Source organism: Chenopodium quinoa, unplaced genomic scaffold (assembly GCF_001683475.1).
Source record: "Chenopodium quinoa cultivar QQ74 unplaced genomic scaffold, ASM168347v1, whole genome shotgun sequence".
NCBI lineage: Eukaryota > Viridiplantae > Streptophyta > Magnoliopsida > Caryophyllales > Amaranthaceae > Chenopodium > Chenopodium quinoa.
In genome coordinates, this window is record NW_018743955.1 from 8,050,526 (window position 1) to 8,077,557 (window position 27,032).

At 32.1% G+C, this 27,032-nt stretch overlaps 5 protein-coding genes across 8 annotated transcripts; 1 reads left to right on the forward strand and 4 right to left on the reverse strand.

Annotated features, from left to right (window-relative positions):
* Positions 1 to 770: 770 nt before the first annotated feature.
* On the reverse strand, positions 771 to 7,019 carry LOC110689419 (probable methyltransferase PMT3). The gene is made up of 8 exons (XM_021866209.1): positions 6,839 to 7,019; positions 5,380 to 5,723; positions 4,909 to 5,073; positions 4,636 to 4,818; positions 3,616 to 4,210; positions 2,451 to 2,563; positions 2,111 to 2,331; positions 771 to 1,493 (listed from the first exon to the last, which is right to left on the reverse strand). The coding sequence occupies exons 2-8, from the start codon at positions 5,632 to 5,634 to the stop codon at positions 1,172 to 1,174; spliced, it is 1,854 nt and encodes a 617-aa protein (XP_021721901.1). The 5' UTR covers positions 5,635 to 5,723; positions 6,839 to 7,019; the 3' UTR covers positions 771 to 1,171.
* An 11,435-nt stretch (positions 7,020 to 18,454) lies between these two features.
* LOC110689421 lies at positions 18,455 to 19,981 on the forward strand. The gene is made up of 6 exons (XM_021866212.1): positions 18,455 to 18,676; positions 18,764 to 18,923; positions 19,026 to 19,154; positions 19,230 to 19,373; positions 19,488 to 19,688; positions 19,788 to 19,981. Exons 1-6 carry the CDS (start codon positions 18,630 to 18,632, stop codon positions 19,854 to 19,856), a joined length of 750 nt encoding a protein of 249 aa, XP_021721904.1. The 5' UTR covers positions 18,455 to 18,629; the 3' UTR covers positions 19,857 to 19,981.
* A 128-nt stretch (positions 19,982 to 20,109) lies between these two features.
* On the reverse strand, positions 20,110 to 24,550 carry LOC110689418 (protein FAR1-RELATED SEQUENCE 9-like). 4 transcript variants are annotated; one of them, XM_021866205.1, is made up of 7 exons: positions 24,056 to 24,549; positions 22,423 to 23,531; positions 21,176 to 22,178; positions 21,008 to 21,097; positions 20,849 to 20,932; positions 20,701 to 20,766; positions 20,110 to 20,615 (listed from the first exon to the last, which is right to left on the reverse strand). In XM_021866205.1, exons 2-7 carry the CDS (start codon positions 22,848 to 22,850, stop codon positions 20,133 to 20,135), a joined length of 2,154 nt encoding a protein of 717 aa, XP_021721897.1. In that variant the 5' UTR covers positions 22,851 to 23,531; positions 24,056 to 24,549; the 3' UTR covers positions 20,110 to 20,132. The 4 variants fall into 4 exon arrangements, with proteins under 4 accessions (XP_021721897.1, XP_021721899.1, XP_021721898.1 ...); XM_021866207.1 differs by lacking the exon at positions 21,008 to 21,097 and having other exon boundaries at positions 24,056 to 24,550; XM_021866206.1 differs by lacking the exon at positions 20,701 to 20,766 and having other exon boundaries at positions 24,056 to 24,544.
* On the reverse strand, positions 22,858 to 24,155 carry LOC110689531 (protein FAR1-RELATED SEQUENCE 5-like). Its single transcript, XM_021866312.1, has 2 exons — positions 24,056 to 24,155; positions 22,858 to 23,531 (listed from the first exon to the last, which is right to left on the reverse strand). The coding sequence occupies exons 1-2, from the start codon at positions 24,153 to 24,155 to the stop codon at positions 22,858 to 22,860; spliced, it is 774 nt and encodes a 257-aa protein (XP_021722004.1).
* A 529-nt stretch (positions 24,551 to 25,079) lies between the features above and the next one.
* On the reverse strand, positions 25,080 to 25,703 carry LOC110689532. The gene has a single exon (XM_021866313.1). It carries the CDS (start codon positions 25,701 to 25,703, stop codon positions 25,080 to 25,082), a length of 624 nt encoding a protein of 207 aa, XP_021722005.1.
* Positions 25,704 to 27,032: the final 1,329 nt, after the last annotated feature.

Genomic DNA, 27,032 nt, shown 5'->3' on the forward strand with positions numbered 1-27,032 from the left:
GTTTAAAATACCTTAACATTATAAGTTATGGAATAGTTGTAATCAATTCTCCTATAAAAGTAGCATACATATGGTACACAAAAAGTGAGATAGAGGATTTTCGAATCTTTGATGACTATAGTTTCAAATTATCACTATATCTTGCATCTTTTTTCTTCAAATGTTTGTCTACTCTCTTTCTTCATTAACTTAAAAAGAATGTTCTATACAAAAAAATTTATTTAACGTCCTCAATTACCCAAAGCTATATTCACAAATATCCTCTACATTTCATAACCCTTTTGTAATGAATTCAATTGGCTTCAGTCAACTTCAATTACAATTAGGTTATACATGCATATATTGTGTGCCATGATATAAAAACAATATTAAGAAACTTAAACTTTAGTCAAATTCCGTTAAAGTTAGGTTGTGCATGTAAACTTTGTGTGCCATTTTCATTAAATCATCAATTCATCATACTGAATTTGTGATGTGCCCTGGCCTAGAGGCTATGAAGTGGTCCAAAAATTGGATTTATAGTAACGTTTTTTTTCTGTTAAGATTTAGTTGGTTAAGATTCACTCGTCATCTCCACAAATCAAGAGCAGTCTATGCAATGAGAACCAGGATTTTCGTTCCCTCGTAGGCTCGTAGCGACAGAAAGAAGCAAGAGCCGTCAATGCAATGAGAACCAGAATTTTCGCTCCCTCGTTAAACCAAAGAAATGAGATAGATGATGGGAAGTGGGTCATTGGAACAAAGAAAAATACAATAATGACAAATTCTTATTAAGCAAATACGTAGTATATAAAATTTATATCCCCTTGTGTACTTCAGCAGTATAGTGTCTTGTTACAATTACTAATGAATGGCCGAAGTATATGTAAGTAAGCTCAAAACATATATCGAGGAATAAACCAATAAGAAATACTCGTAGCCTATAGATGCTTTCTTGTCTATGGGCTAATCAACTAAAACCTAAGTGGTAATACATTCAAAACTAAAATAAAGGGGAAAAAAATTGTAAACCAAAAAACTTAACCAAAAAAGGCCGATTACAGGATACAATAAAATAATTTTAAGTTAATTCTACAGGATGTAACTGCTGATGGCTAAGTATTGGCCTCCAATTCTGGGCGGGTGAAACATTTAGGAGCGCATAGAACAGAACCTTTGTGTTTAGAGTTGCTTATTCTTCATCTCTGGAGTTTCGACTTGAGAGCCAAAGCTTCTTTTGAACAATAAATACAACTTCATCCCCATCCTGATCTGAATCTGAACTTGCATCGCTTGTTGCAACTGCCTCCCAATGCAAAGCTGACATGTATTTCTTTACATAGTCCACTACGGACTGTTTGTCTCGGAAAATAATAAAACCAGTAGGCCTGAGAGTTCGATCCATCTCAAGTAGAAGATCCTCAGGGCTACAGCTTTTCCTCTCGATGTCAGAGATGATGTTCCAGGCATGGAGTAGATCATAAGTCCTAGGATATGTTGAGAAGGCCTCACACCTAACACAAAGGCAAAGAAAAAGTGACCACTCCTCCACAAGCTAGCGCTTTGTACAGATAAAAAATCAAAATTTGGAGCAATGAAAAATTTACTTTAGAGGATGTGCCACTGGTTACATAACCTCTCAAGGAAAAATAAATGGTCAAATTGGTCAGAGGAGCAAGGTAAAATGGTCAAAAATTGTCTTGCAGCCAGGGTAGCCAGAAGAAACTGGTAAAGTTTTTGCAAACAGCAGAAGCATATTCCGAATCCAAACTCAATTCAAGCAATCTAACGCACAAGAGATCACAAATTCACAACATATGGGTAGTGTTTAACAACTCTCTCTCCCCCCCAACAACCTAGCAGTACTCGACAAAAATAACCTCTAGAAGACTGGAACTAGAGGCCACACAAGCATTCTTTGTGTCAGGACTCTTGAGTTCACAAAATTAAAGTACTACGAGTACTCTATTGCAATGAAGTAAGTGGTCTAATTCCAGCTTACTAAGTGATTTGCTAATTTCTATCATATAATCAGCTCATATCAGCAGAGTTTCAAGATAAAAGCTAGGCCAATAAGATAGTAGATCATATACAAAAGCAAGGATAACAGCAAATTAGCAAGCTTGCTTACCAGTTGTGAGCTGCCCCAATAAGACCACGATCATATACAACCTTAAGAGTGTTTGGTCCATCTTCTGGAACAACATTCATTACCCAGACATCCTTATCCTTCAAAGCAGCAGCAAATGATCCTAAATGTGCCTTCATATCCATCACATTCCTTATAGTATCAGACTGGATCTTGGGACTTAAAAGGTTCCAGTAATTCTCAACTCTACGACCCCACATATCCTGTATCAGAAAAGAAACATCCCGTTGATGAACAACTGTTATTTAATCTGTTCCAATTACTGTCTTCGAATCTTGATTCAAAATTATGATGCATGGCGAGACAAGGATGTTTGACATACCATATCTTTTTCAAACATGTCATTTGAATAGCCAAAATCTGCAAGCCGGGGAGGAGGAGAAGTCAATCTAGCAGGCCAGGGTGCCAACTCACCTCCACCAGCCTTGTGATCATCTACAAAAGATCAATAAAAAAAAACTCAACTTAGTAAAGCAGCAAAGCAAATTCAGAAAATTTATTTCACATAAAAAAACCCCAGGACAGTATAATAAGATCCCCCATTGAAACATAAAAACAGATATCCAGAATAATATTCCAAAAGTAAGAGGGGAATGAACCAATCCAAGCTCAAGCAAATTCTAGCAGATAAGAGGTTCAAAACTAGTCAATACACAAACTGAAGTAAAGAACGATAGTTATGCAGCATTCAGGTCTTCTTCTTTCTTTACTGTTTCAGCATTCTTATAGAAATGGGTGAGGCAGTAAAAATAAACAGGGGTCAAGATGAAAGTAGGAGAAAGCAATTGAAGAAATTACTGCACAAAATAATGATGCCTAATGCTTTGTCTTTTCTTGTTCCTTCTATAGTCTGAAAGATGTTATGAAAATTGAAAGGATTGCTACACTCTAAAATTTAGTGAGCAATTAGTTTGGCTATTTGGAATACAGAGTGGTTGCACCCTGGACCCAACACAGAGTGCTTAAGATAAAATGAAGAAACACTTTGCAGTGGCTTTGAGCCTTTGACATTCCAAGCTAAGAGCAATTATAATCAAGGAATTCAAAAGGGTATTATAAGGCAGAGTAAAAAAGAACACAGCTTGACTGAACAAATGACCAACGAGACACTTATGGGATAGACAAAGCTATGGAGAGACAATTTTTAGGAGTGGAGAAGAAATTAAAATTATATTCATTTTCATTCGTCACTTCACCATATATAAAGGACAATGTAGTAGGATGTTTTGTGAGCTTTAATACTGTATATTCTAGCAAACAAGGGGGTATAAGACTGTACGATCACTATCAATGAGAAATAGTACTTTGGAGAATAAATTCACTTCCGAGATTAAGGAAGAAAAATTATTGAAGTGATGAAGACATCTTCCACGAGGTAGCTTCAGAAGAATTAAAAAATGCAGCACCAGAAAGAAAGCAAGCACGGACATTCACTACTCAAAGGTCAAGGACTCAAGGTATGAAAGATGAGCATGAGAAATACTTACGATCGGAGTATGGTGTGATACATGCTTCCATATTCACACCTAAAACAGCATCTGGGTCAGCATCTGATCGGCAAAGGGGAGGTTGAGTACCAGCACGTCTCTGCAAGTAGCAGTCATTATTCAAAGGCTTGACCCAAATGACAGTTTGGTTTTTTTTTGCAGCTATTTTCCAACACATCCGCTTCACAAGAGCACTCATCTCTCTCCATATCCTTAGATCCTCTTCGTCCTGAGCATATGCTTCAGGAGAAGAGTAAGCAAAATAGCCTCCTGGTCTCAGCACCCTATCTAATTCAAGAAGAAGTATACCGTCCCTTTGAAGCCAATCAATTCTACATCGAGAGCAGTGAGCAAGTTCAAACGACCGGCTAGGATATGGTAATCTCTTTGTGCCTAAAACGCCAAGATAGGCAGGAATTCCTCTCTCTAAGGCAAACTGGATTTGGTTCTGGTGAACATCATTTGGTGCCAAGGACATAGTTATGACATCAGATGAGAGAAGATAACCTCCAAAACTTGCAACACCACACCCCACATCAAGAACAGTCCTCAGCCTGCCTTCATCGTTAATGACATTGTTTGAAAAGTTGAGCATCTGCCAATACCGAACACATTCACATTTAAAACTCAAAAATTCCATTCAGTCATTCGGTAAACACTGTAGGCCTATTCTAGATGTGTGAACACGGGTATTAAACCCAATATTCTGATTCAACCATGAAGTTAACAGATAAGGTGAACTTAGCTGTTGCCAAAACCATGGCTTAAATATTATAATTCATCCATGAATTAAGCAGCATTCTCCATACATATATAATTGAAAAAACTCACAAACTTCGTCTAACATAAGCCTTACAGAGCTATTGAAGAAAATGAAAGATTACACATACATCCACAAACAGTAACCAAGACTGATTATGCTCCAATATTAAGATGAACTTAGAACACCCTCAACTCCATATATAAATGCACAAGACCAAAGAAAAATAAGAAATGCTATTCACAAATGAAGGGGCTTACATTGGCCATTGCAGCAATGTACTTTCCAGCACCATAATGAAAGTGAGTACCTCCACCAGGAAATACAATTTTTTCACCTTTAACAACCATCCAATTTTGATCAGACTTCTCATGAGCAAGGTGAGTGTGAGGTATATTAGCTTTCCACACTTCATCTCTACTTTTAGGCCACTTGATCGGGACCTACATAGTTAGAGTAGCTATATAAATACAGTTTCCAGAAAGAGCTACAAATATACTATCTCAAAATAAAGATAATAGCGCAATCCTCACTTTGTACCCATGAGGCGGAGGAATCAAACAATTGAAGCGCCTTTCTGGAGGAGGGCAATGCCTTTCATAGTGTTCCATCAAAGATAAGTCCAACTTCAATCTCAATTGGTATATCAGATGTCTGTCTAGACATGGAATCAATTCCGAATGCCGATCATCACAGACCTTAAAGATTAGAAGCAAACAAAGTCAAGTAGTGTACAAACTCTAAAGGTTTCTTTTTCAACCTGTGTTACTCAGACTTGACCGTGGTAGACATCACATGTACACAACTACAATTTTATGAAAACATGCCCTTTAAAGAATCCAAAGGTTAAGTGTTATAACATCCTATGCAGAGTGAGGCTATCTAGCAAAAGGAATTGGTCAATTGAAGTGAAATGAAGAGTCTGAATAACATAGCTTTAGCATTTAATTATGTAAACTATCTTTTAGATATTGACAGCGCATGATAGGGGTAAAGACACTTACAGGGAAGCTTTTAACCATAATACCATCATCTGCATCGTCCAGGGAAAACTTGGAGGAGATATCATCTGCATCTTCATCCCCACCCCAACCCAATTTTCTCAAAGATTTGCTTCCATACTCTAAAGCTGTTGCACCACTACTTTGTGAACCAAAAATAGATCCCTGGTATACATACAGAAAACAAAGGACAACTGCTGCACCCACTAAAGCAGTGACCAAGCGCTTCTTTTGTACTTCATCAGATCTCCCTCTCATCTTACCACCAAGTATTTTTCAGGTAAGATTATTCCACTTTAACTGTTTAAATCAGACGATCATGACCGAATCCGCTATTATTATTTTTCCTGTACGCAAAACACAAGCATGATCAGCCTTCACATATACAAGAAAAGTAGAAGAGTAGAAACAAATTAAGGTGTGACAAGAGAAACTGAAGATAAAAGTGGCATTATTCTCATCATTTAAATATGTGCTTGCATCAACTATAGCTTCTCTGCCATTTTAGAGTATGCATCTAATGTTTCTAGGGGTTAACGTGATGGATCAGCAAAACTGATGAAGTTTCTCTACTGTTTTGCAATCAGTTTACCTTCCTCCATACACATAAAATCACCGAAGTACTAAAATCTAATCAGACGATGCAACATAATCCAATAACGACACTCACAAAGAAACGCTTCCAATTCATCATTTACACAATACCGATCATACTTCCTAACACACTTGAGGTAATTGACGGATACAAATCGCTTGATCCACACATACTCCAAAAGTACTTATGATTCCTAACAAAACAAATTGTCTACAAAAATGAGCTGCATCAGGTCACCAAAACCACACCATTAGGATCCTATACAAGTTGAAATCTTTTACGGTTTGTTTCGTAAATCACAGCTAGTAATACCATAAACATGTGCAATTAAGCTCTCCTAAATTTGAGAGTAAAATCCAGGTGTGGGCCTAGCTAACATATCTATATTTCACATGATCCCACAAAAAGATAAAAACACCCAACATACCAAAATTAAGAATACCATCACTATTCACAGAAAGAGCATGACTTTCCTATTATAGTAACCTTCCCTATTGACAGAATCTTACATTCCTTAGCATTGTTATGCATTTCCTCACCATTATTTCACCTCAAAATCGAATAAATAACATTAAAATATCACATTATTAAAAACATTTATACTACGCAGCAATTATCATGAGATCCAATCATTCAATAACATCTCAATATCAATTAATTAATTAATCACATAAATTAATCAATAAACTAATCAAACAACCTCGTAATTCCAGATCTAGCACAAATAAACAACACTTTCAAATCAAACCGACATTCAAAAATCGTAAAGCCGGCAATAAATCAATCAAAATCAGATCTTACAATCTTCAGCAATGACAAACAAAATCAATCGTAAAGCAACGAAAATATTAAAGAGAAATGAATTACCGGTGGATCTGGAATTGAAAAATCGATCGAAGAATGGAGATTGGGGGATGAAAAATTGGGGATTAGAACCCTAGATTTGATTGAAGAAATAGGCAAACAAAAAGAAAAGAGGAGAGAGAAAGAAGAAGGAAATGTGTATGGAAGTGTGTGTGACAGAGTGTGTGAGAGTGAGAGAATAGGGATCTAAAAATGGAAATTTTAATATTTATTTTAATTTGTTTTTATTAATAGTTTATTTAATTAAAAAATGAAAAGTATGGAATTTAGATCTCAATTCAGATAGGGGAGTGTTAACCGGATATTAGGTCAAGGTCGTTAAATAATTACTTCCTCCGTTTTTTTATATTCCGTAGTTGTAATAGTTTGACTTTTTCATTATTTATAAGGCTCATTTTGACTAAATTTGATGATTTATACCTAAGTAAAAATATATCTTGTTAGATTCGTCTTGCTTTGTATGTACTATTTTAATATCAAATGTTTATAATTTTTACATATTTGTAGTAACGAATACTAACGATTAAAATCATGCATCGACAAGCGTAAAAAGAAAAGTGTTACAAGTATTTTTAAAAAAACGGAGGAACTAAATGTGAGTAAAATAAATTCCATTAATGATTATATAAAATTAAATAAATCATTTTGTTCATTTATTATATAGCTTATCAGCGTCAAAGGGTATCAATCGTATCATATTTTTGACTTGATGTTTACTTAGTGTCAACCATTTAATTGTTTCACTTCAAGTTGGTGAATAACTACAAATTTTGAGAATTTGAGATTGTTGTATTACTTGTATAGGAGTGTGATATTTTGATGTTACTTTATGTCAAGGAGTTTTTATTGCGGATTCCCCTATTCCAATAGCTTATACTTTGTATGTGATTTAAAAATAATTGTCTTGATTTATGAAGTCATAAATGAGTGTGCGTAGATGTGTTATGTGTGTCGACTAGTGAGTGAATACAGAATATACGTTTTATAAGTACAAGGGTCTGTTTTAATTTACTGAAATAAACTAAATTGGAATGATTGGAGCTAAACTGAACTGAATATTTTATGAGAGAAAGAAATTAAGAATTGAACTGAACTGAATGGAGCTAAACTGAACTGAAAATAAGTTGAAGAGAACAACCCTTAATTATAATTCAAGCAAGATTAATTCTTCAAATATTGCATGTATTGATATATTTATACGAAATAGTCAATATTAAACTAAAAATTTAATAAATGAATTGAAGAGCAATGGATATTTACAAGCATTACAAATTTAGTGTCAATAAGTTTGATTAGGTTAAAGTTTAAAGATATTTCATGTCAAATTTCATCATATAAAAATACTAACAATCACTTAGAAATTGGTATTTATCATGCCATTTTAGCAAAAAAAAAGTATTGAAAATGTTGAATATGTGAGGATTAGAGCAACTCCAATGGTTGTAGCTAGGGAGTTGCTTGCTATTTCAATAATTCCCTAGCTACTAGCTTGACCATTGGAACTGGAAAATTCAATTAGCTTGACTTAGAGTTGTATTCTTGTATAAATAAGCTATCTTACCATAATTTCCAATTGAGAATTTTACGAAAAAAAATACAAATACTTTTTTATAGTGTTTTTTTTGAATTTTTTTACATGGTTTACATAACCTATTTTAACCGACAATTATACATTAAAAAAAATAATTACATAGATATTTATTAGACTCGTTTGAAACGAAAGATTAGTAAATCAGAAAACAATGTAAAAAAGGCAAGGGAAAGAAGATAATATGCTACAATATTTTTCTTCGAACTTCAAAAATATAATCTTGCGACTACTTGTTATAATCCTCTTAAATGTATGATTAATACAGTAAACTATGAAAAAAGGTTGCCGACGCGGGCCATGACAAGTTGTCAAAATCGAAAGGAGCAAGTGGATCTCACTCTATAGTGAGTTAAGAGTCTACTCTTTTAGGGATAACACCATTATGTATTTATTTATTTATTATGTCACTTTTTAATTTTATTTTTTTGTTGGTATATAATGCAATATTTAATGTCAGATTTCAGTCGCCAAATTCCGTTAATTTCCCACTTTAAATTATTATACTCGTAATAAAAAATTAGAATATGGTACGAAGATTATAAATTTGGGTATAGATCCATTATTAATAACGCGTCATGGTCGAAAAAAATAACGCGTCATGGTCGAATTTCTTGGTTAATACGAGTACTACTTGTTGCTTTTTCTCCTCTCCCTTTTTTGATGCTGACATTTAATACCGACACTTTTTTCATTTTTAACTATAACCGACAATTTTTTGGAGGTGATGATTTGGTATTGTTGTTTGGCTAAGGGTTTAATGGTCTATTATCTTCAGTTTTTTTTAAGTTCAATTCAATTCAGTTTAGTTTTAATAAATTCAGTTCAATTCAGCTCGGTTCACTTCTTAATTTCTTTCTCTCATAAAATTTTCAATTTATTTCACTTTTGTTCAGTTCCAATAAATTCAGTTCAGCTTTAATAAGTTCAGTTCAGTAAATTAGAAGGGTCTGTTCACTTCAGCTTAATTTTAGTTCAGCTCGACTCCAATCAATTAAATTCATCTCCAGTCGGTTTAATTCAGTTTAGCTCGGCTCAGTTCAGTAAATGCGAACATGTCCTAGGGCTTATTCTAATTTACTGAATTGAGCTGAACTGAACTAAACTAAACTGAAATGGTTGGAGCTAAATTAAACTGAACTGAATAAATAGAGTTTAAATGAATTATTTATGAGAGAAGGAAATGTCCAACTATTGAGGAATCGAAAAATTAGCTCACAGTTACCGGACTGAAGCCATTAGGAGTTAAACGGAACTGATTGGAGCTGAACTAAACTAAAATTAAGCTGAAGATAATAGACTCTCAATGCCTAAATATATATGGGCATTCAAAATTCTCACGAGTTTCATTTTCAACCTCTTGTTTGGTTGACATAAAAAAATGAAAATTTCGAATTTACTTACCTTACTCTTTTTAGTAAGTTAAAATTCTCATGGGAATTTACTTTCATTCTTAACTAAACAATTTTTGTTGAATTTTCATAATTTTGACAATGAAATTTATTTCCTACAAAATCGAAACTTTATGGGAATTAAGTAATTAACATTTCCCTAATGAATCAAATGACCCCTATATTATTTGTATTCTTAAAAATTAAAATATGTCCAATTGTATACGAAATATTCTTTATCAAAATACGTGTAGAAAAAGTAAGAGAAGTGGATATAATTCCGTTGTATTTGTCTCAATTGCTTACAAAATACTTTCTTTATTTCGAAAATTTTGATTTTTTTTGCGATTTTTAACACGTGTCTTTGAAGATTTTATATTCATTTTCATTATGCAGGAATTATAATAATAAATATTAAAAATATATATATAATGAGACAAATCTAACAATATCTCATATAACTATATTATTTTTAATAGATTTTGATTATTGTAAGGTCAAAGATTTTAAAATCTGGTCCATATCTACACAATATGGTAAAAACTTAGGGACGAAGGATGTACCAAACAAAGCTTACTAGATATATATATTCTTATCAATTGCTTAATGTCAAATAAAACTTATGGTCTGTTCTAATTTACTAAATTAAACTGAAATAAATTAAATTGTTTATGAGTGAAAGAATTTAGGAATTAAAATAAACTGAAATTACGTCGGAAAGAACAGGTCCTTGGTATAATAGGTTGGAAATTCACCTTATATCCTTAAGAATATAAAGTCAAAACTTTTCGATTGTAATATTTTGGTGTGATCTCTTACCTTTCCTCCTCATTTTTAAATGTCCTTTTTACCATTAAAATAATCAAAGGCTTTTCAGTGCAGCTGGCCACATGGTGCGGCAGGGGTTACTTGTATTCTAGGTTACTTGTTTCTGGAGTTACTTGTAGGATGTTACTTGCATTTTAGGGTTACTTGTATTATGGGGTTACTTGTATGGATTACTTGCAGGGGTTGAGTAACACCTACAAGTAACCCCAGACCAAAACCTCGTACCAAATCAGTAACACCCTGCAAGTAATCCCTGACCAAAAACAGTAACACCCATACAAGTAACCCCAAAAATACAAGTAACACCTACCTACAAGTAACCCCTGACAAAACCAGTAACACATATACAAGTAACCCCAGAATACAAGTAAGCCCCGACAAAACCAGTAACACTATACAAGTAACCCTTGTCGCACCATGTGGCCAGCCACACACAAAAATTTGTGTAAAATAATATGGTCTCAATACTTGTTTAAGAGAAATAATATCACTAAACAGGTCATTAAGGAAGAATATAAGATTATACTAGGTATATGATATTTATAAATGTTGAGCCCATGAGAAAACCCACATATGAGTTGTGTGCTGTCCCACATTAACTGAGTGTATGAGTGAGAGTTTGTATAGAGATATGTATCCCACATTATTGTTAAGGCTCCCGTTAATCCCTCTATGTTCCGGCCATTATTGTTCAATCCCATAACCTCAATTTCACTTCTTAACAACCAAATCTTTATTCTCGCCTACCGAACAAACGATAAGTATTACGTAAAATTGACCTATCTATTAATTGCGTTTTTTTTTTTTCAACGTTTAACCACAACTCTTCCTACTCGTGTGCGTTAACATGGGTGGGTTATACATGAAAATATCGAAGCAATTATGATAACGGACCAAAACAACGACACAGAACACATAAGTGCATATACAATAAGTTAATTGAATAGTATACACTAGACCCTAGTGTAGGTACCATAACCTACACCCCCTACAAAACGCAGCGTTTTGCGTTTTTCCCCTACCCCCACAAACTACAGTAACTACCCCCACTAACCACAGTAAAAAAAAAAACTATCCATATCAAATTATTCTCTCTCTAAAAACCATCTTCTTCATTTTTGTAGAATTTCTCTCTCATCAACACCGTCGAATCGGAACGAAATTCTCTTCAAATTATTGCAAAATTGCTTCAAAACACTTCATAATTACTTCAAATGTCTGATATTCGAGATGAAATTAAACAATCGCAGCAGCATTTTGATAAAGAGTAAGTAATTTTGTTCATTTGATTACGATTTTAGTACAATTTTTGTATGAAGCATAATTTTGGTTCTTTTCCTTGTGATTGTAGAGTGATTTTGCAAAAAAACGCTTTAGAGAAGAACATGGAAGATAAAACTGGAAAATCAGAGCAAAATGTTACCAAAGAGTAAGTAATTTTGTTCATATTCTTGCGATGACAATTATAGTGCGATTTTATGTGTGAAACCTAATTTTTGTTCAATTTTTTGCAATTGTAGTATGATTTTGGAGAAAAATACTTCACAGACGAGTAATTTGTTGAAAATTTCTGAAGAAATGTATGAACCCTAACTTTTGTAAAACCTAATTTTTGTTAAAATTTTTTGCGATTGTAGTAATTGTTCTAAGATTTTACTGAAAATAACTAAAACATTAACAATTTATTAAATAAAACAGAGACGATGATGATGATGTACCTCTTCAGTCAAGAGTAGACAAATTGAAAAAAAAACCGCCAAAATGATCCAATTGTAGATCCGGAACTTTTAAAAGATATTGACAAGTCAATTGGTACGGATTTAACAATGTCTCCACTACCAAGGTAATTAGTCATTTACAGAATATATTATGTTCATGTCTAATATGCTAGTTGTATTTGATAAAATTGGTTTTATCTTTGTTTAATATGTTATTTGTATATGATCATATTTGATACTCATAATGTTCATTTATAGATATAGTTATGATCATATATTTATATTTGTTCATATGAGTATTTATTGAGATTTAAAAACAAAAGTACATTTCATTGAAACATCATTGTATATGATCATATTTGATACTCATAATGTTCATTTATAGATATAATTATGATCATATATGTATATTTGTTCATTTGAGTAGTCATTGAGATTTAAATAACAAATATACATTTCATTAAATCATCATGCACATATATAAATATGATAATAATCATTTCAGTGATATGCATTCAAACTAATGTCATGTAATTAATTTATAATGTAGTGATGTGCCATTTAGAGTGATACACTTGCTTCAATTTAGAGATGGGAAATCTGAACCATTAACTCTAAAGAAGGTTATACAACAAAATGAATATGGTAATAGTTATGAAAGATACACTTTAAACAAGTAAGTTTATATGTATAAAATAATTGTTTTTACATTCAATTATTGTACATTGTATATATATACCAAACTTATTAGGTAATTCTTAAAATTTTAGTGAAAAAAAAAAAGGTTCGAGTGAAATTTGTTATGTCAAAATCAAGACCACCAGAGACAAATCAAACAATAAGGTATAAAAGCTTTATACAAAATAACTAATTATCTTCTTCATTGTATAAATTAGTTCATACTTTAATATCATATTATATAAAATAATTCTGTTTTTTTTAAGTGAACAAAGTGAGAACATTCCTGCTACTAATGCAACAACTAAGAGTGTGTCTGCTACACATAACACAACTGACAAAGAGAGCAGGGATGAAAGGTATACTAATGATCAATTTTATATAAACAAATGTTCATTTTTATAACAGTATATTTTATGTACAATTTATGTGCATTTTTTATTTAAAGTATTTCTTAATATTGATTTCAGCAAGCAAGAAGAAGTTCAACCAAAAGTGCAAAGCAATCCAGTAAAGAATAGTCTTGGCCAAAAGTAAGAAAACTTAAATGTTCAATTTAGATAGACTATATGTTCATTTGAAAATCAGTACAAAAAAGTTTGCTCATGGCCAATAGTAATATAAGTTATATGTTCATTTTTTTATTTACTAATCAAAATTGTAAATTCAAACATATTTTTAATGAAATATCAGAAAACCCAAAGATGATTCAAGAATAACAACATTAAAGGACAAGATGCAAGAAATACATTTAGACATAGAGAGAAACCCAAAGTATGTTTAAATTTAAATAATTGAATTAATTTAATCAATTAATGAATATATTTCAAAGTTAATATCATACATTTACAGAAAGTACAAAGAATCGACAATCAGAATTATGAGAAATCTCAAAAGAATGGAAAAGGCAAGCAAGGAAATCAGGAAAGGTAAATGATCATATTTATTGAATATTTTTGTTTAATAGTCATAAATATCAATTTTAACAATACTATTACTTTTGAAGGTGAAGCAAAAAAGAAAGAAAAAGGGCCAATAGAAGAGAAAACTGTGGAAAAAGGTAAAAATTTTAAAATGTACATTTTTATTACAAAAAATGTTCATATTGGAAAAGCATAATATTAAATATTCAATAAGATTAAAAAAATTAAATTTTAACTAAATAAATTTTAATAGAAGTACAAGAAGGAAAAAAAGGGACTGAAAAAGAGAAAAGCCCTAAAGACAAAACTGTGGAAGATGTCTTTCCAAAGACAACAAATGTAGAAGGTAAAAATTTATAAATGTACATTTTTATTACATAAAATGTTCATATTGGATCTACATAATATTGAATGTTCAATAAGATTAAAAAAATATATAAATATTAACTAATTAAATTTTCATAGAAGGACAAGAGGGAAAAAAAGAGCCTGAAAAGGAGAAAATCCCTAAAGAGAAAACAGTGGAAGATGAGTCTACAAAGACAACAGATCCGAAAGGTAAATAGTGGAAAATGTACATATTCATTACCTGAAATGTTCATTTATATTGTATATAGTAAACTTTTGTCATCCAATTTAATAATGTTTATTTAATCTTTTATATTTGATCATTTCATATGCAGCACAAATTGCACCTGATTTTGTTCAAATTGAGGATGAAACTTATCTTCTAGATCAAGATGATGATAAAGTTTCCACAAAACTTAGTGAGGAGACAGCTCCATCATCACAAAAAAGTGATCAGTCAACCAAAATGAAAACAAGATACAAAATGGTTGCAAGGAAAAACAAAAACAAAAGCCTTGTTGTTGTGCCAAGTGGTAGAATTACAAGGAGCCAAGGTAATCATAATACTTTTCTGTTACACAATAAATATTACACTTTCAAATATACTAACATAAATTTTTTTAAAAACAATAGATGTTCTGTTAGATGAATCTAAAAAGGGAAGCCTGAAGAAGGATGTTGAGCCTGCTAAAGAAACCGCAAAAATAGGACAGAAGAGAAGAATGTCTACAAGGAATTTTCCTATTCAAAAGGAAGCTGATGCACCACCTCCAGCACCTACTCCAATAAAAAAAATGGCAGGTGCTCCTGCTGAATATCCTCCAGACCAAGGCAAAAAGGGTAAATGTTCAATCTTAATGTATAGAATGATCATTTATGATGGTATATCATTAATGTTCAATTTCAATATATAGGTGGGAAAAAGAAAACTCTAGAAGTGAAGAAAACTTCTAAGGTTGCTGGCAAAAGAAAAGCAGGTATATAATGATATATTATAAATGTTCAATTTCTATATATAGAATGATCATTTGAGAAAACAATTTTGTTCATTTTATCATTTGCTTACTGTACATTTTCAATACTTAAACAAAATTATATATTTAATTTTCAGATGTCAGTCCTGCCAAGAGAAATGCTGGAAAGAGAAAAAAAATACAAGAAGTACCATCAGATGAACCCTCTCAAGATCCTGACAGTGATGATGATAGTGAAGAGTCAGTTTATAGAGCAGAAGAAGAGCCTGTCAGTGAGGATGATTATGAGGTGGAGGAAGAGGAGGAAGAGGAAGAAGTAAAGCCAAGGAAGAAACAGGCAAAGAAAGGGAATTCAGTGAAGGCAAAGGTTGAAAAGGAGGAGCAAAAGATGGTACTGTATGATGAAGGAAAGATTGAAGGTAGGAGAAAAAAGAAAATGAAAACTGAAATGGTTCAAGCAATAGAAACTGATGAAGTTGAGGAAATTCAGGAAGATGAATTTGAGGAAGAGAAATCTTCAAAGAGAGGAGGACATGTGAAGTTCATTGCATGGATAAAAAAGATGACACCTACCCAAAAACAACAAATTATTGATATAGGGTTAGGATCACTTCTTGACATTAGTTTACCTCAACTTGATCAAAAGTTCTGTAACTGGTTATTGGGAAGTTTTGAAGAAAATAGCCAGTATTTTGAACTACCAAAGAATGAAAAAATAGAAATTGAGGTAGAGGATGTTAGGGTAGTTTATGGCTTGCCTACAGGAGAAATTCCAATTGTTGAGCCAAAGTCTGATAAAATTAGTGAGGAGTATGCAGAATTTCTGAAGAAATGGAGAAAATCATGGTCAGGAAAAACTCCATCAGTGAGTCAGGTATGATCAATTTTAAATGTTCATTTTAAATACATTAAATGATCAAAAGTATAAATGTTTTGTTCATTTTGTTTGCAGATTGTGAATGGATACATAAATGATAAATTCACCAACAACAGACCACCAAGTGAACATTTCATTACTAACTTTTTAGCAGTGGCTGTGAACTGCTTGATGAAATGTGTATCAAACAATCAATGCCATTTCAAATTTCTTTATTCTATGATGGACAAAGAAAACATAAAAAATTTGAACTGGTGTCAGTTTGTATATGACTCACTTATCAAATGTCATGTTGATTGGAGAAAGCAGCAAGGCAAGGGGTTCTACAAAGGCCCTCTTCAATTTCTGATGGTATATTCTTAGATACAAGATGTTCATTTAAATTTAAATAAATGCACTTTTTTTTATTGTTTATGTTCTGTTCCATGTTTTCTTTTTTCTTGTAGTTGTTCTATTTTGATAGAGTTCAGAGGTTAGACAAAAGGCCTCCAAGAACAATTCCTATCATATCTGCATGGAATAGAGACATGGTTCTTGAGAGGTTGAAGATTGAATTAGAATTGGGATTTGGGAGAGGGAAAATTCTACCAAGGATTGCTGCAGAAGTTGAAGAAAGTCCTAAGGTTATAAAATGATCACTTTTGTTAACATAAATGTTCATTTGTATAATCTGAAATGTTCAACTGCATAATTTTTAATATTCATTCATATAGGTTTTTATGGATGATTTTGTTTCCCTGGTAAAAACAACTTGTTCAAACCTGTCAAAGCTTTCTTCAAAATTGGTGAAGGCAAAGGATATCTTCCCTGGAAATGACTTGGTGAAAAAAGTTGATGAAGTTTTAGGAAAGGTGGTAGCTAGGGAACCATCAATTCTAAGCCAAGATGAAGAATTCTTTGGCAGTGAGGATTTCCTAAATGCACTTGCACAAGCTGAGAAGAATCTGATGCAAGGGTCTGAAAAGCAAACAACTGAGAAGCAAATGACTGGGAAGAAATTAACCAAAAAGGGAAAGGAAAAAGAACAAGAATATGACATCAGAAAAGCTTTCAGCTTGGGGTTGACTCCACCTTCTCCAGCCATTGGTAAATTCTAACTAAAAGAGACTATATATCCTAATTTTTATATGAAAAATTCTAAATTTGTGGTCTAAATTGTCCTAAACAGAAACAGGGCCCACCTTTTCAACACTTGGTGATATAATTGAACAACCAATAATTTCAACAAATGGTAATATGTTCATATATTTAATAATAATGTACATAAACTTAAGTAGAAATGTTCATTTCTAATTATTATGTGTAAATACTATTAACTTAGTGTATCTCCAAAATGATGATTTATAATACAGCTGGAGAAAAGGATGTGGGTAAAACTTCAGCAGCTTCAGAACAAAGAATTGAAGAATTTTCTAGAACTGGTATAATGTTCAATTAAAAAGTGTAAAATGTTCATTTACAAACAAGAAATATTCATTATTAATTGTATTATTTTGTTAGACGCAGCAACTGGTTCAAAACTTGATGCTGACACTAGGTCAGATAATGAAGGATTGCCTAGAACAGGTATAATGTTCAATTATAAATACTCAAATGTTCATTTACAAAGAAATTATATTATATCTAATTAAATTTTTTCTTAGATGCAGGATCTGGTTCAGTGGTTGATGCTGACCCTAGGTCAGATGGTGGTGAAAAAAGTGATGATCCAAAAAACACAGTTGGAGGTGGAAAACAAAACAAGGAAGATGTTTTTGAAAAAACAAAAAATGATGAAAAAGTGGAGGGGTAAAATCCTGAAGACATGTCTTACTATTAGGGTTATGTAATGGTGTAGGATAAAATATCTAGATGGAACAATTTAACTTATGTTACTATCGTGTTGTAACTTGAAACTGGTGTTTCTCAAACTATTGTATGTGTGAACATTATTTTGTTGAATATGTAATATGAATGTGTGGTTTATGTTAAATCAATAGGTTTATGTTAAATCAATATCTTTCATTTTATGAATTGAAAATGATTCAGGGTGTTACATAAGAAGCTTTTATTTTATTAATATGTACTGACATTGTTTCACTTTTCAGTGAAAACAAGAAGATTGTTGCTTCATCCTCAAAAGTCACAAAAAGGTACATTATTTATATTAAGTAAATGTTCAAAAATAATAATGAACATTTTCATATACCTAAATGTACATTTGTGTTATGTAATATGACCAGGAATGATGATAAGAAAAAGTCAATTGCAGAAAAGAAGAAAAAAACTGAAAAGGAAAAGGTTGAAAGGTATAATTTCAAATTTATTTATATACACTCAAATGTTCATTTATGTTCCTCATAATTTTCTTAATTTAACAATATTTTATATTGAACAACAAGACCAAAACGCGAAAAGAAAACACTTCCTCCTGCTTTCCGATCTCCTTACTTGGTCAAGTACAAGGATCTGTTTAAAGATGAGAAAGCCATGAACCAAATTGCAGTAGACTTTGCTCTTGGTGGAAAAGATGAAAGGTAATTACTTACACTAATTAAACTTAAGGTTTAATATCTTTTATAAAAATATGTTCACATTCATATTATTAAATGTTCATAATGCAGTGCACTCTTATACTATGATGGCTTGAATCTCATCAATAGAAATGAAATGAAAACTCTTGGAGATGATGTTGAAGTGACAAATTGTGTCATAGATGGATGGGCAAGGTTTCTTAATCATAAAAAGCCGAGAAACAAGATTTATTTCTCAACAGTGCTTCATGTTAGTCTTTCTTCTTTTTTTATATTATTGATTCTATTTTCCTATGATAAATAATTGCTAAAAATTCATTTAACTTCTATATGTTTGTTTGTATTTCAACAGCACATTATGTGCACAAATAGAGTTTGTCAAGAAGGATCATCAATGAAGACAAGAATTAATGCCTTCATAGAAAGAATTGACAATGAACTGAAGTTGAATAAAATTGACAGCATTGTTGGATATAAACAGGTATTAATTCTTGTTTAATACAAATGTTCAATTACCTTCAATATATTGTCCAATAACATTATATAATTTGTTCAGGTCTTCTTCCCAGTATCAACTTCTCAACATTTTTTTCTGTTGTGCGTCAATCATATAGAAGACAAAATTCATATAATTGACAATAGAAAACTACCAAAAAAGGTATCAGTCCAAGCAAAATATGAAGAACAACCAAAAATGATGGTGAGATAATATGTTCATTTATAGTTGACTACATGATCAATTATATTTTATTAATTGTTCATGTCTTCATCACAATACAAACTTCTAAACAATTTTTACTCTTTTTTCTATCAGTTAAAAGGATTGGCAGAGTACATGAAACACCTTGGATATCAAGATGCAAAAAGAATTGAAGACTACACAGTTGTTTTGGAAAAGATGAAATGGCGTAGCAACAATGACTATACAAACTGTGGAGTTTACATTATGAAGCATATGGAAACCTTCACTGCTGATCCTAATGAGAGCTGGATTTGTGATTTAAAACCAAACAATGTAAGAGTTATAAATGATCAATTATTTAAGATATAATATTCATTTATGAAACAGTAAAGATTGTTTAATTAAAATTTGACAATTCATTTTGTTCAACAGGTGGAACAAATTAGAAATCTAAGGCTCCAATACACAGCAGAACTGATGTTATTTGAAGAAAAACACTGAATCAAGAGCAAATAGAAGGAAAGCTAGAAAATTTGCAACTTTGTAGTTTCAAATGTTCATTTACAACTATGTATATGTTCATTTCTTATATATGACTATTTTTTTTTTTTAGAAGTAGACTTATGGATTTTATTTTAATATTATTGTAATTGATATTTCATTTTAATCTTTGAATGAAAGTTTTTTATATAATAGATCGAAAATTCAAAATTACAAAATAGTAATTAAATCAACATTACAAAAAAGTCTAATGTTTATAAAGTTCTGGAATACTAATTATTTATCTTTATTAGCCAAACGTTTAGCTACACTTGTATCAAAAAAGGCTAACAACCTATCATATTTAGAAGAAATCTTTTTAGAACCTAATTGAACATTTCTTGATTGAAGAATTGGAACACGAGCACCTTGATCATTTCTTTGAACTGTGGGAGGAGTAACTTGAACATTCTGAACAGGAAATCCTTGATCATTTATTTGAACCGTAGGAGAAATAACTTGAACATTTGTTGATTGAACATTCCTGGAGTTGGATATGATCATTTCTGGATTGGTGTTTGAACAATTCTGAGTTTGATTTTGAACATTCCTGGGAACAGTAGGTTGAATAACAACAGGAGATTTTGTTGACGCACTAGTATGAATTGGAACTCTTGGATTAATTTGAGAGTAAGTTTTAACACCAGAAGCACCTTCATTTGCACCAAAATTAGAACAAGGTTGAACAGCAGAAACACCTTCAAGATTTAAATCCTTCGCCTTTAAAAAAATTAAATTGATCATTAATAAACCAGTATATGATCAGTTACAAACACTTATACAAACAAATATGGAAAAAAAAAACCTTAGCAATAGATGAAATATCAACATCAATAGATATGATAGATGAAAGAGAGCTTTCACCAGTAGCCTACAAAAAAACCAAAAAAAATATAAAAAATAAAAAATTAAATAAAAAAAAATTATAATATAGATCATAAATGTTCATATACCTGATCAAAATCATTGGAAATACTATGATTTGATTCCTTAGAACTAGAAGGAATTTCTTCTACAACAGCTGATTTTAAGCCGACCTATATTTTTAAATTATAAAAATCAATATTAATAAAATATAAATAAAATGTTTTTTTTGGCACATTTGAATTTACCTGAGCCCGTTTATTGCTCAAAACAATCAATTCAATGGGATCACTAATAGAATTAGCATAAGTAACAGCACAACCGTTCTCATCAAGTTCCTATTTAAAAAAAAAAACATAAATGATCATTTACGAAAACTGAAATGATCAATTTGAAAATATGAAATGATCATATACCTGTACAACTGCTTGCCCTATACCCCTTTTGTAAGGAGTGTACAGAGACTTTTTCCTCTTGAAATTACCCTTTGCCTTGTTACACTGCTTCTCCAAGGTACTCTTAGGCCTTACATTCCTCTCACCTTTAGGCCTAGCTTTTGGAGGATTCTTGATCTCAAGATCAACAATTTCAACCTCTTTAACAGGTTCACTAAAGTCAATTACACCTGATACACTCTCAACCTTTTCTTTTAACAGATTGAAATAACACTCAACCTCTGCCCTTGCATTCAAAGAATTCTGACAACTTGTTATCAACTTAACAAACTTTCTGATTGTTTGTGACCTCCAAACACTAGTAGCCACAACATTTGTCCTCAAAGTAGGTTCTTCAATACCATGACTACACATGGCAGCCTTTGTCCATCGTTTCATTATATACTCTTGTGGAATATTACGCACACAATGCAAATGATATACTCGAAGAGAATGAGAACAAAGTAAACCAGTCTCACTAAAGTACATGCATGTGCAACAAATTGCATGTGTTTCCTTATTAAAAACAACTTCATGCTTAATTATATCCTTCCCAGGCCTCCAAAGAAGATATGAATATTCTGGAAAACGCAAACCATTATCAACATGATCATAAGCTGTCCCCCTAATGAACTCCTCTTCAAAAAGAACATAAGCTTGAATAGTGTACAATGATCTTGCATGAACTAATATACCAATATTAGCAAAAGCTAGGTGCCTATTACCCCTCAGAGTATTGTAATCTCTTGCACCTTCCTTACTTCTCCACTCAGAAATGACATCAAGAAAAACATGATAAAAATCACATAAACCTTGAGTCTTATTAAGACGTTGTGAAACTGACTTATTAGTAGTTTCACTACGTTGAGAAGACAATATACCACCAGACCAATACTTCTTAGAATAAGCAGGACACCACATTTCCTTTATTTTATACAAATCACATAACCAATCATCATTTTCACATTTGTATTTATCACACATCCTGTATAACAGAAATGATCATATATTAATTTAAAAATGAACAAAATATAAATTAAAATATGTACATTTGTGTAAAGAATAATGATCATAAACAATATGGACACTAATAATATTATGATAACATACATAACAAAGTAAATTGTATGATCATATGTAAAACACTAAATGTTCATATATATATCACATAATAATCAAATATATCACATAATAAAAATAAAAAATAAATATAAAAAACAATAATTTACCTTTTCCAGAAATATTCAAATTCAGCAGGAGTTTCACAATACTTCAAAAGATATCCAAACAAATCTGTAAAGCCTTCCAAAGCTCTCAATGCTCCAATGTGTTTCTTAGAATTTTGTTCAAGATGCCATACACATAAACGATGATGAACAGTTGAAGGAAAAATGTTTCTTATACCCGCTGCAATCGCTTGTGCTTGATCAGTCATAATTGTAATGGGACTTTTCCTCCCCATTGAGTGCAAAAATGTATCAAACAACCAATCAAAAGACTCGGTGCGCTCATTAAGAATAAAACCCATACCAAACATGACATTGTTACCATGATGGTTCATCCCAACAAATGGAGCACATATCATTCCATATTTATTAGTTCTATAAGTTGTATCAAAAACCAACAAATCTCCAAAGTAATGATAATCTCTCATCATCCTACCATCACGCCAAAAAAAAACTAACTAAAGCACCACTATCATCTTGTTCAAAATCATAATAAAAATCTGTCTCATCCACATGTCTCTTGGCAAAATATTTAATCAATTGGTTACCATCACATCCTTCAATTTGGGCAGCTTTTTCAGATGACAATGCATTATAAGCATCAGAAGCAGTAAAACAAAGATTAGGAGATCCCCCAACCTCCTTCTTTAGAACCCTCAAAGAATCAGTAACTTTGACTCCACTCAATTTCATTGTTGAAATGAAAAGAAGCTGCTCTTTATTCACATCTCTTTGAGACCTTATCAAATGCCTTTTTTCAGGAGGAATCATAGCATGATTATGAACCATTTCATGTCTTGTACATGTATAGACCCCTAAATGATCAATATGAAACTGCACAAAAGCTAAACAACCAGTTCGATGATCCAACTTCTCATAAATCCTTTTATTCTTACACTTATTATCTTTGAATCCCTCATTACAACAAACAAATCTTTTCATCAAAAAAGAATCATCTCTTCTTCTCTTACTCTTCCCAATTCGAATTCCAAAACCTTTCCTAAAAGCATATTCATTATACGCTTCGAAAGCTTCATCTTCAGATTTAAATTCTTTATCCTTTAATTCAGACTGTTCTGCTTCTAAATACATAATATCATCATTTTTTTCCACTGCACAATATACAATTATAAATGATCATAAAGAGTTTCATGAATGAACAATAACAAATAAGTAAAATGTTCAATATCAAAACAGCACATGATCAATTGCAAAAAGAATTTCAGCACATAATATTTTGAACAATATTTTCATTATTTACCACTACACATAATATCGATATAAAAATGTAAAAATAAATGATCAAAAATGACTTTAAGACTGAACATAAACACATTAGTAACAATGAATAAGAAAACATAAACGATTAATTGAAAGTATAATCTACAAAATATACGACAAAAACACACAATTCTAAAACACAGAGAAAACAACAAATGAAACAACAAATGAAGCAACAAAATGTTCATACAAAGTACAACAATCCAAAAACGTTCATCATAATGTAATCAAAGTAGTAAATTCAAAAATCGAAAGTGAATAATAATACATCAATTAAGTTCAAATTAACAGAGCATTATAACAGAACAAATTAGGGATAATTAAAAATTGAAAAATTATGATCACAATTACTCACATTGTTGCACAAACGAATCAACGAAACGAAGTCCAGAAGGAAACACACGCTCGCAATCGCGATCAAAATCAACGCAATCTCCAGATGCAGAATTCGCCATTGATGATCGGTAACAATTAACGAATTCGTTCAAAAAATCAAATGAAGAAGATGAATTAGCGAGAGAAAAATGTAGATCAAAAATGGAGGTTGGTTGATCAATTGAAGAGAGAGAAAAAATAGGGTTTAAAATCATATATATACATAAATTGAATAATAAGAATCAAAGGAAAAAGGAAAAAAGAGGAAGAAAAGAAAAAAAGAAAAAAAGGAAAAAAAAAAAAAAAAAAAAAGGAAAGAATCGCAAAAGGAAAGAAGCTGCACATGAGAACTCAATACCAGCTACAAAACGACGTAGCATAGGGGGGGTGTAGGGAACACACCCTACACTAGGGTGTAGGGTAAAATTTTCACTAATAAGTAATGTCAGAGTAAGATCAAAGCATTTTGTTGGGCCAAACCACGCCACAATGACCCAATATTGAAATATGAAACTGGACCAATGTTAATCGAGATGATAGTACATAGCTTATGTGAGTGCCTTACAGATTGGAGGAATAACAATTTGGCAATATTGGGCCCATTGTAAAAGTTGGCTCTTATCCATTTGAATTTTAAGGTGCCTTTTATTAACCTGATTTTTACTTTACTAATCCCTATTAGAACTTATTTTAGATATAATTTTATTTTTTTATTTTTTTTTGAAAGAAGCTCAAACAAGCGGGATTAGAATTAATTAAACGAGATCAACTCCGCCAAGGCGACAAGGCCTTGCGGAAAGTCAGTTTACAAACACTTGCTCAAAAGAATTAGAAGGCATCAACCTGGCAGCCATATGAGCTACACAGTTCCCCCCTCTTTTGACATGATAACACGAGAAAAATAAGAACTCCTTAACACAGCAATGTCCTCGAAAACCAGATTAATAGGGGCACGACCATTTCGTTTGTTGTTGATGGCGTTAACAACAGTAGACGCATCACATTCAAGCTCCACCCCTGTCCCAGCCCAATCTCCTAGCTAAATACACTCCCATTCTGGCAGCCAAAGCTTCAGCCATAGCAACCTGCATCTGAGCCTGCAATCTGCGCACAATCACATCAAGAATCACACCATGACAGTCCCTAATAACAGTAGCCAAACCAACACCCCAACCTTCAAATACAGCAGCATCCGTATTAATACGAACCACACCCGCATCCGGAAGGACCCAAGAACCTCTAGAGACACCACCAGCACGATTCGACACACAAGACACTGCCTTCATATGTTCAGAATAATCATGAACAAGTTTGACAAAACCCAGCACACCAACCTCTCTGCTCTGCCAAGGCTCCTCAAACACAATAGAGTTCCTGTAAGCCCAAGCAGCCCATGCCAAAGACACAAAGAGCAAAAAATCATCATGATTAACCTTCAAATGAAACCAAAGCAGTCTCTCTGAGAAGGAAACAGACGGAGCATCCCCCAACAACTCAGCAAAGGGAGAAAAATCCCAAATTCCCCTGACCTTCGAACAAAGAAAAATGGCATGAATAATGCTTTCTCCCTCGCAACAGCAGATTTTGCACAACCCATCACTTCGAATGTGTCTCTGATTAACCCTCATCACAACTTATCAAAACTTATTTTTTCTGAACATGTCTTATCTAAACTTATTAACCGTTATAGAAATTTATCTGAACTTATTAACCCTGAAAATTTAAAATGAAAAATATCCACAAGACTATATTTTGTCTCGATTTCCAATCCTCCATTCTCACGTCAACATAATATTTTTCTCTTAAATGGTATGCCATCTTATTTTATATGGTATACCGAGTGTAAACGATATGTTATTTTTTCTAAATTAAATCTTTCTAAACCCTAACTCTCAATTCACAATTTTTCTTAATCATCATCAATATACACTTCTCGTATCACATTCATTGTTGACGATGTACTATTTTAATCACTAGCATCTTTAATTAATGATATGTAAAAATTATATGCTTTTCGTATTTAATCAATTGACTTAGATAGTTAAATAACCACATTTTCTATGAGACGTTGGATGTTCAAATCTCCTTATGCTTATATTTTTATATGGAGTAGTTGTGATGTGGCATATTGATTAAGGTTGATTGAATGGTGATGTGGCATAATGAGAGTTTGAATAGCTGACATGGTGTAAGTGAAAAAGTTTACATGACATATAGACTTTGTTATAAACGCTTTTTAATATATTAGTATAGACTATTATGAGATTTAAATCTCATAGATTATATTTTTGTTTAACAAAATCATAAAGGCAGCGAAATGATGGCCTAATTCATTGATTAAATAAGCATAATCTAATAAAGATCTTTATAATTAGTGCAAATTAGATATTGAGTGTGACAAACATTGATTAAGACTATACAAAATCATGAGGTCTAAACACCACACACACTTTCAACTCCTCAAGAGTCCCAACTTTGAAGTGACATAGATATATTGACAGTAATGCCACGTGGCAATTGTTGAAAATTAGCAGGAAAATTGGTAAGACAGAATGTGGGCCCAAAGGCTAAGGCTAAGAGGAGCCCACTGGGCCGACATTAAGGACAAAGGACCACGTGAGTGAGTGGGCCCAATAAAGCCCTTTATGTCAAATCAGAATCCAATGGTGGAATTTTTTGGGGGAAAATCTCGTACCCTCACCTTTTTTATGCTTTATAGCCGAGAAACTTCAAGGCTAAAATGGTAAAATCGTAATTGTTTATTAATTTTAATTGGGAATGATTATAAATAAAATTCTTAATCTTCTGTACAAGTAAAAGGTTTCTGAAAATGACGACTCCTTTAGTTCACTTCAAGTTTATTGAGATGACCTTTGAGACTGTTCTCTGAAATTTTGCATGCTTTTTAATTTTTTTTTATTTTAATAAGGTGAAAAGAGTCCAACCAGGGATTATCT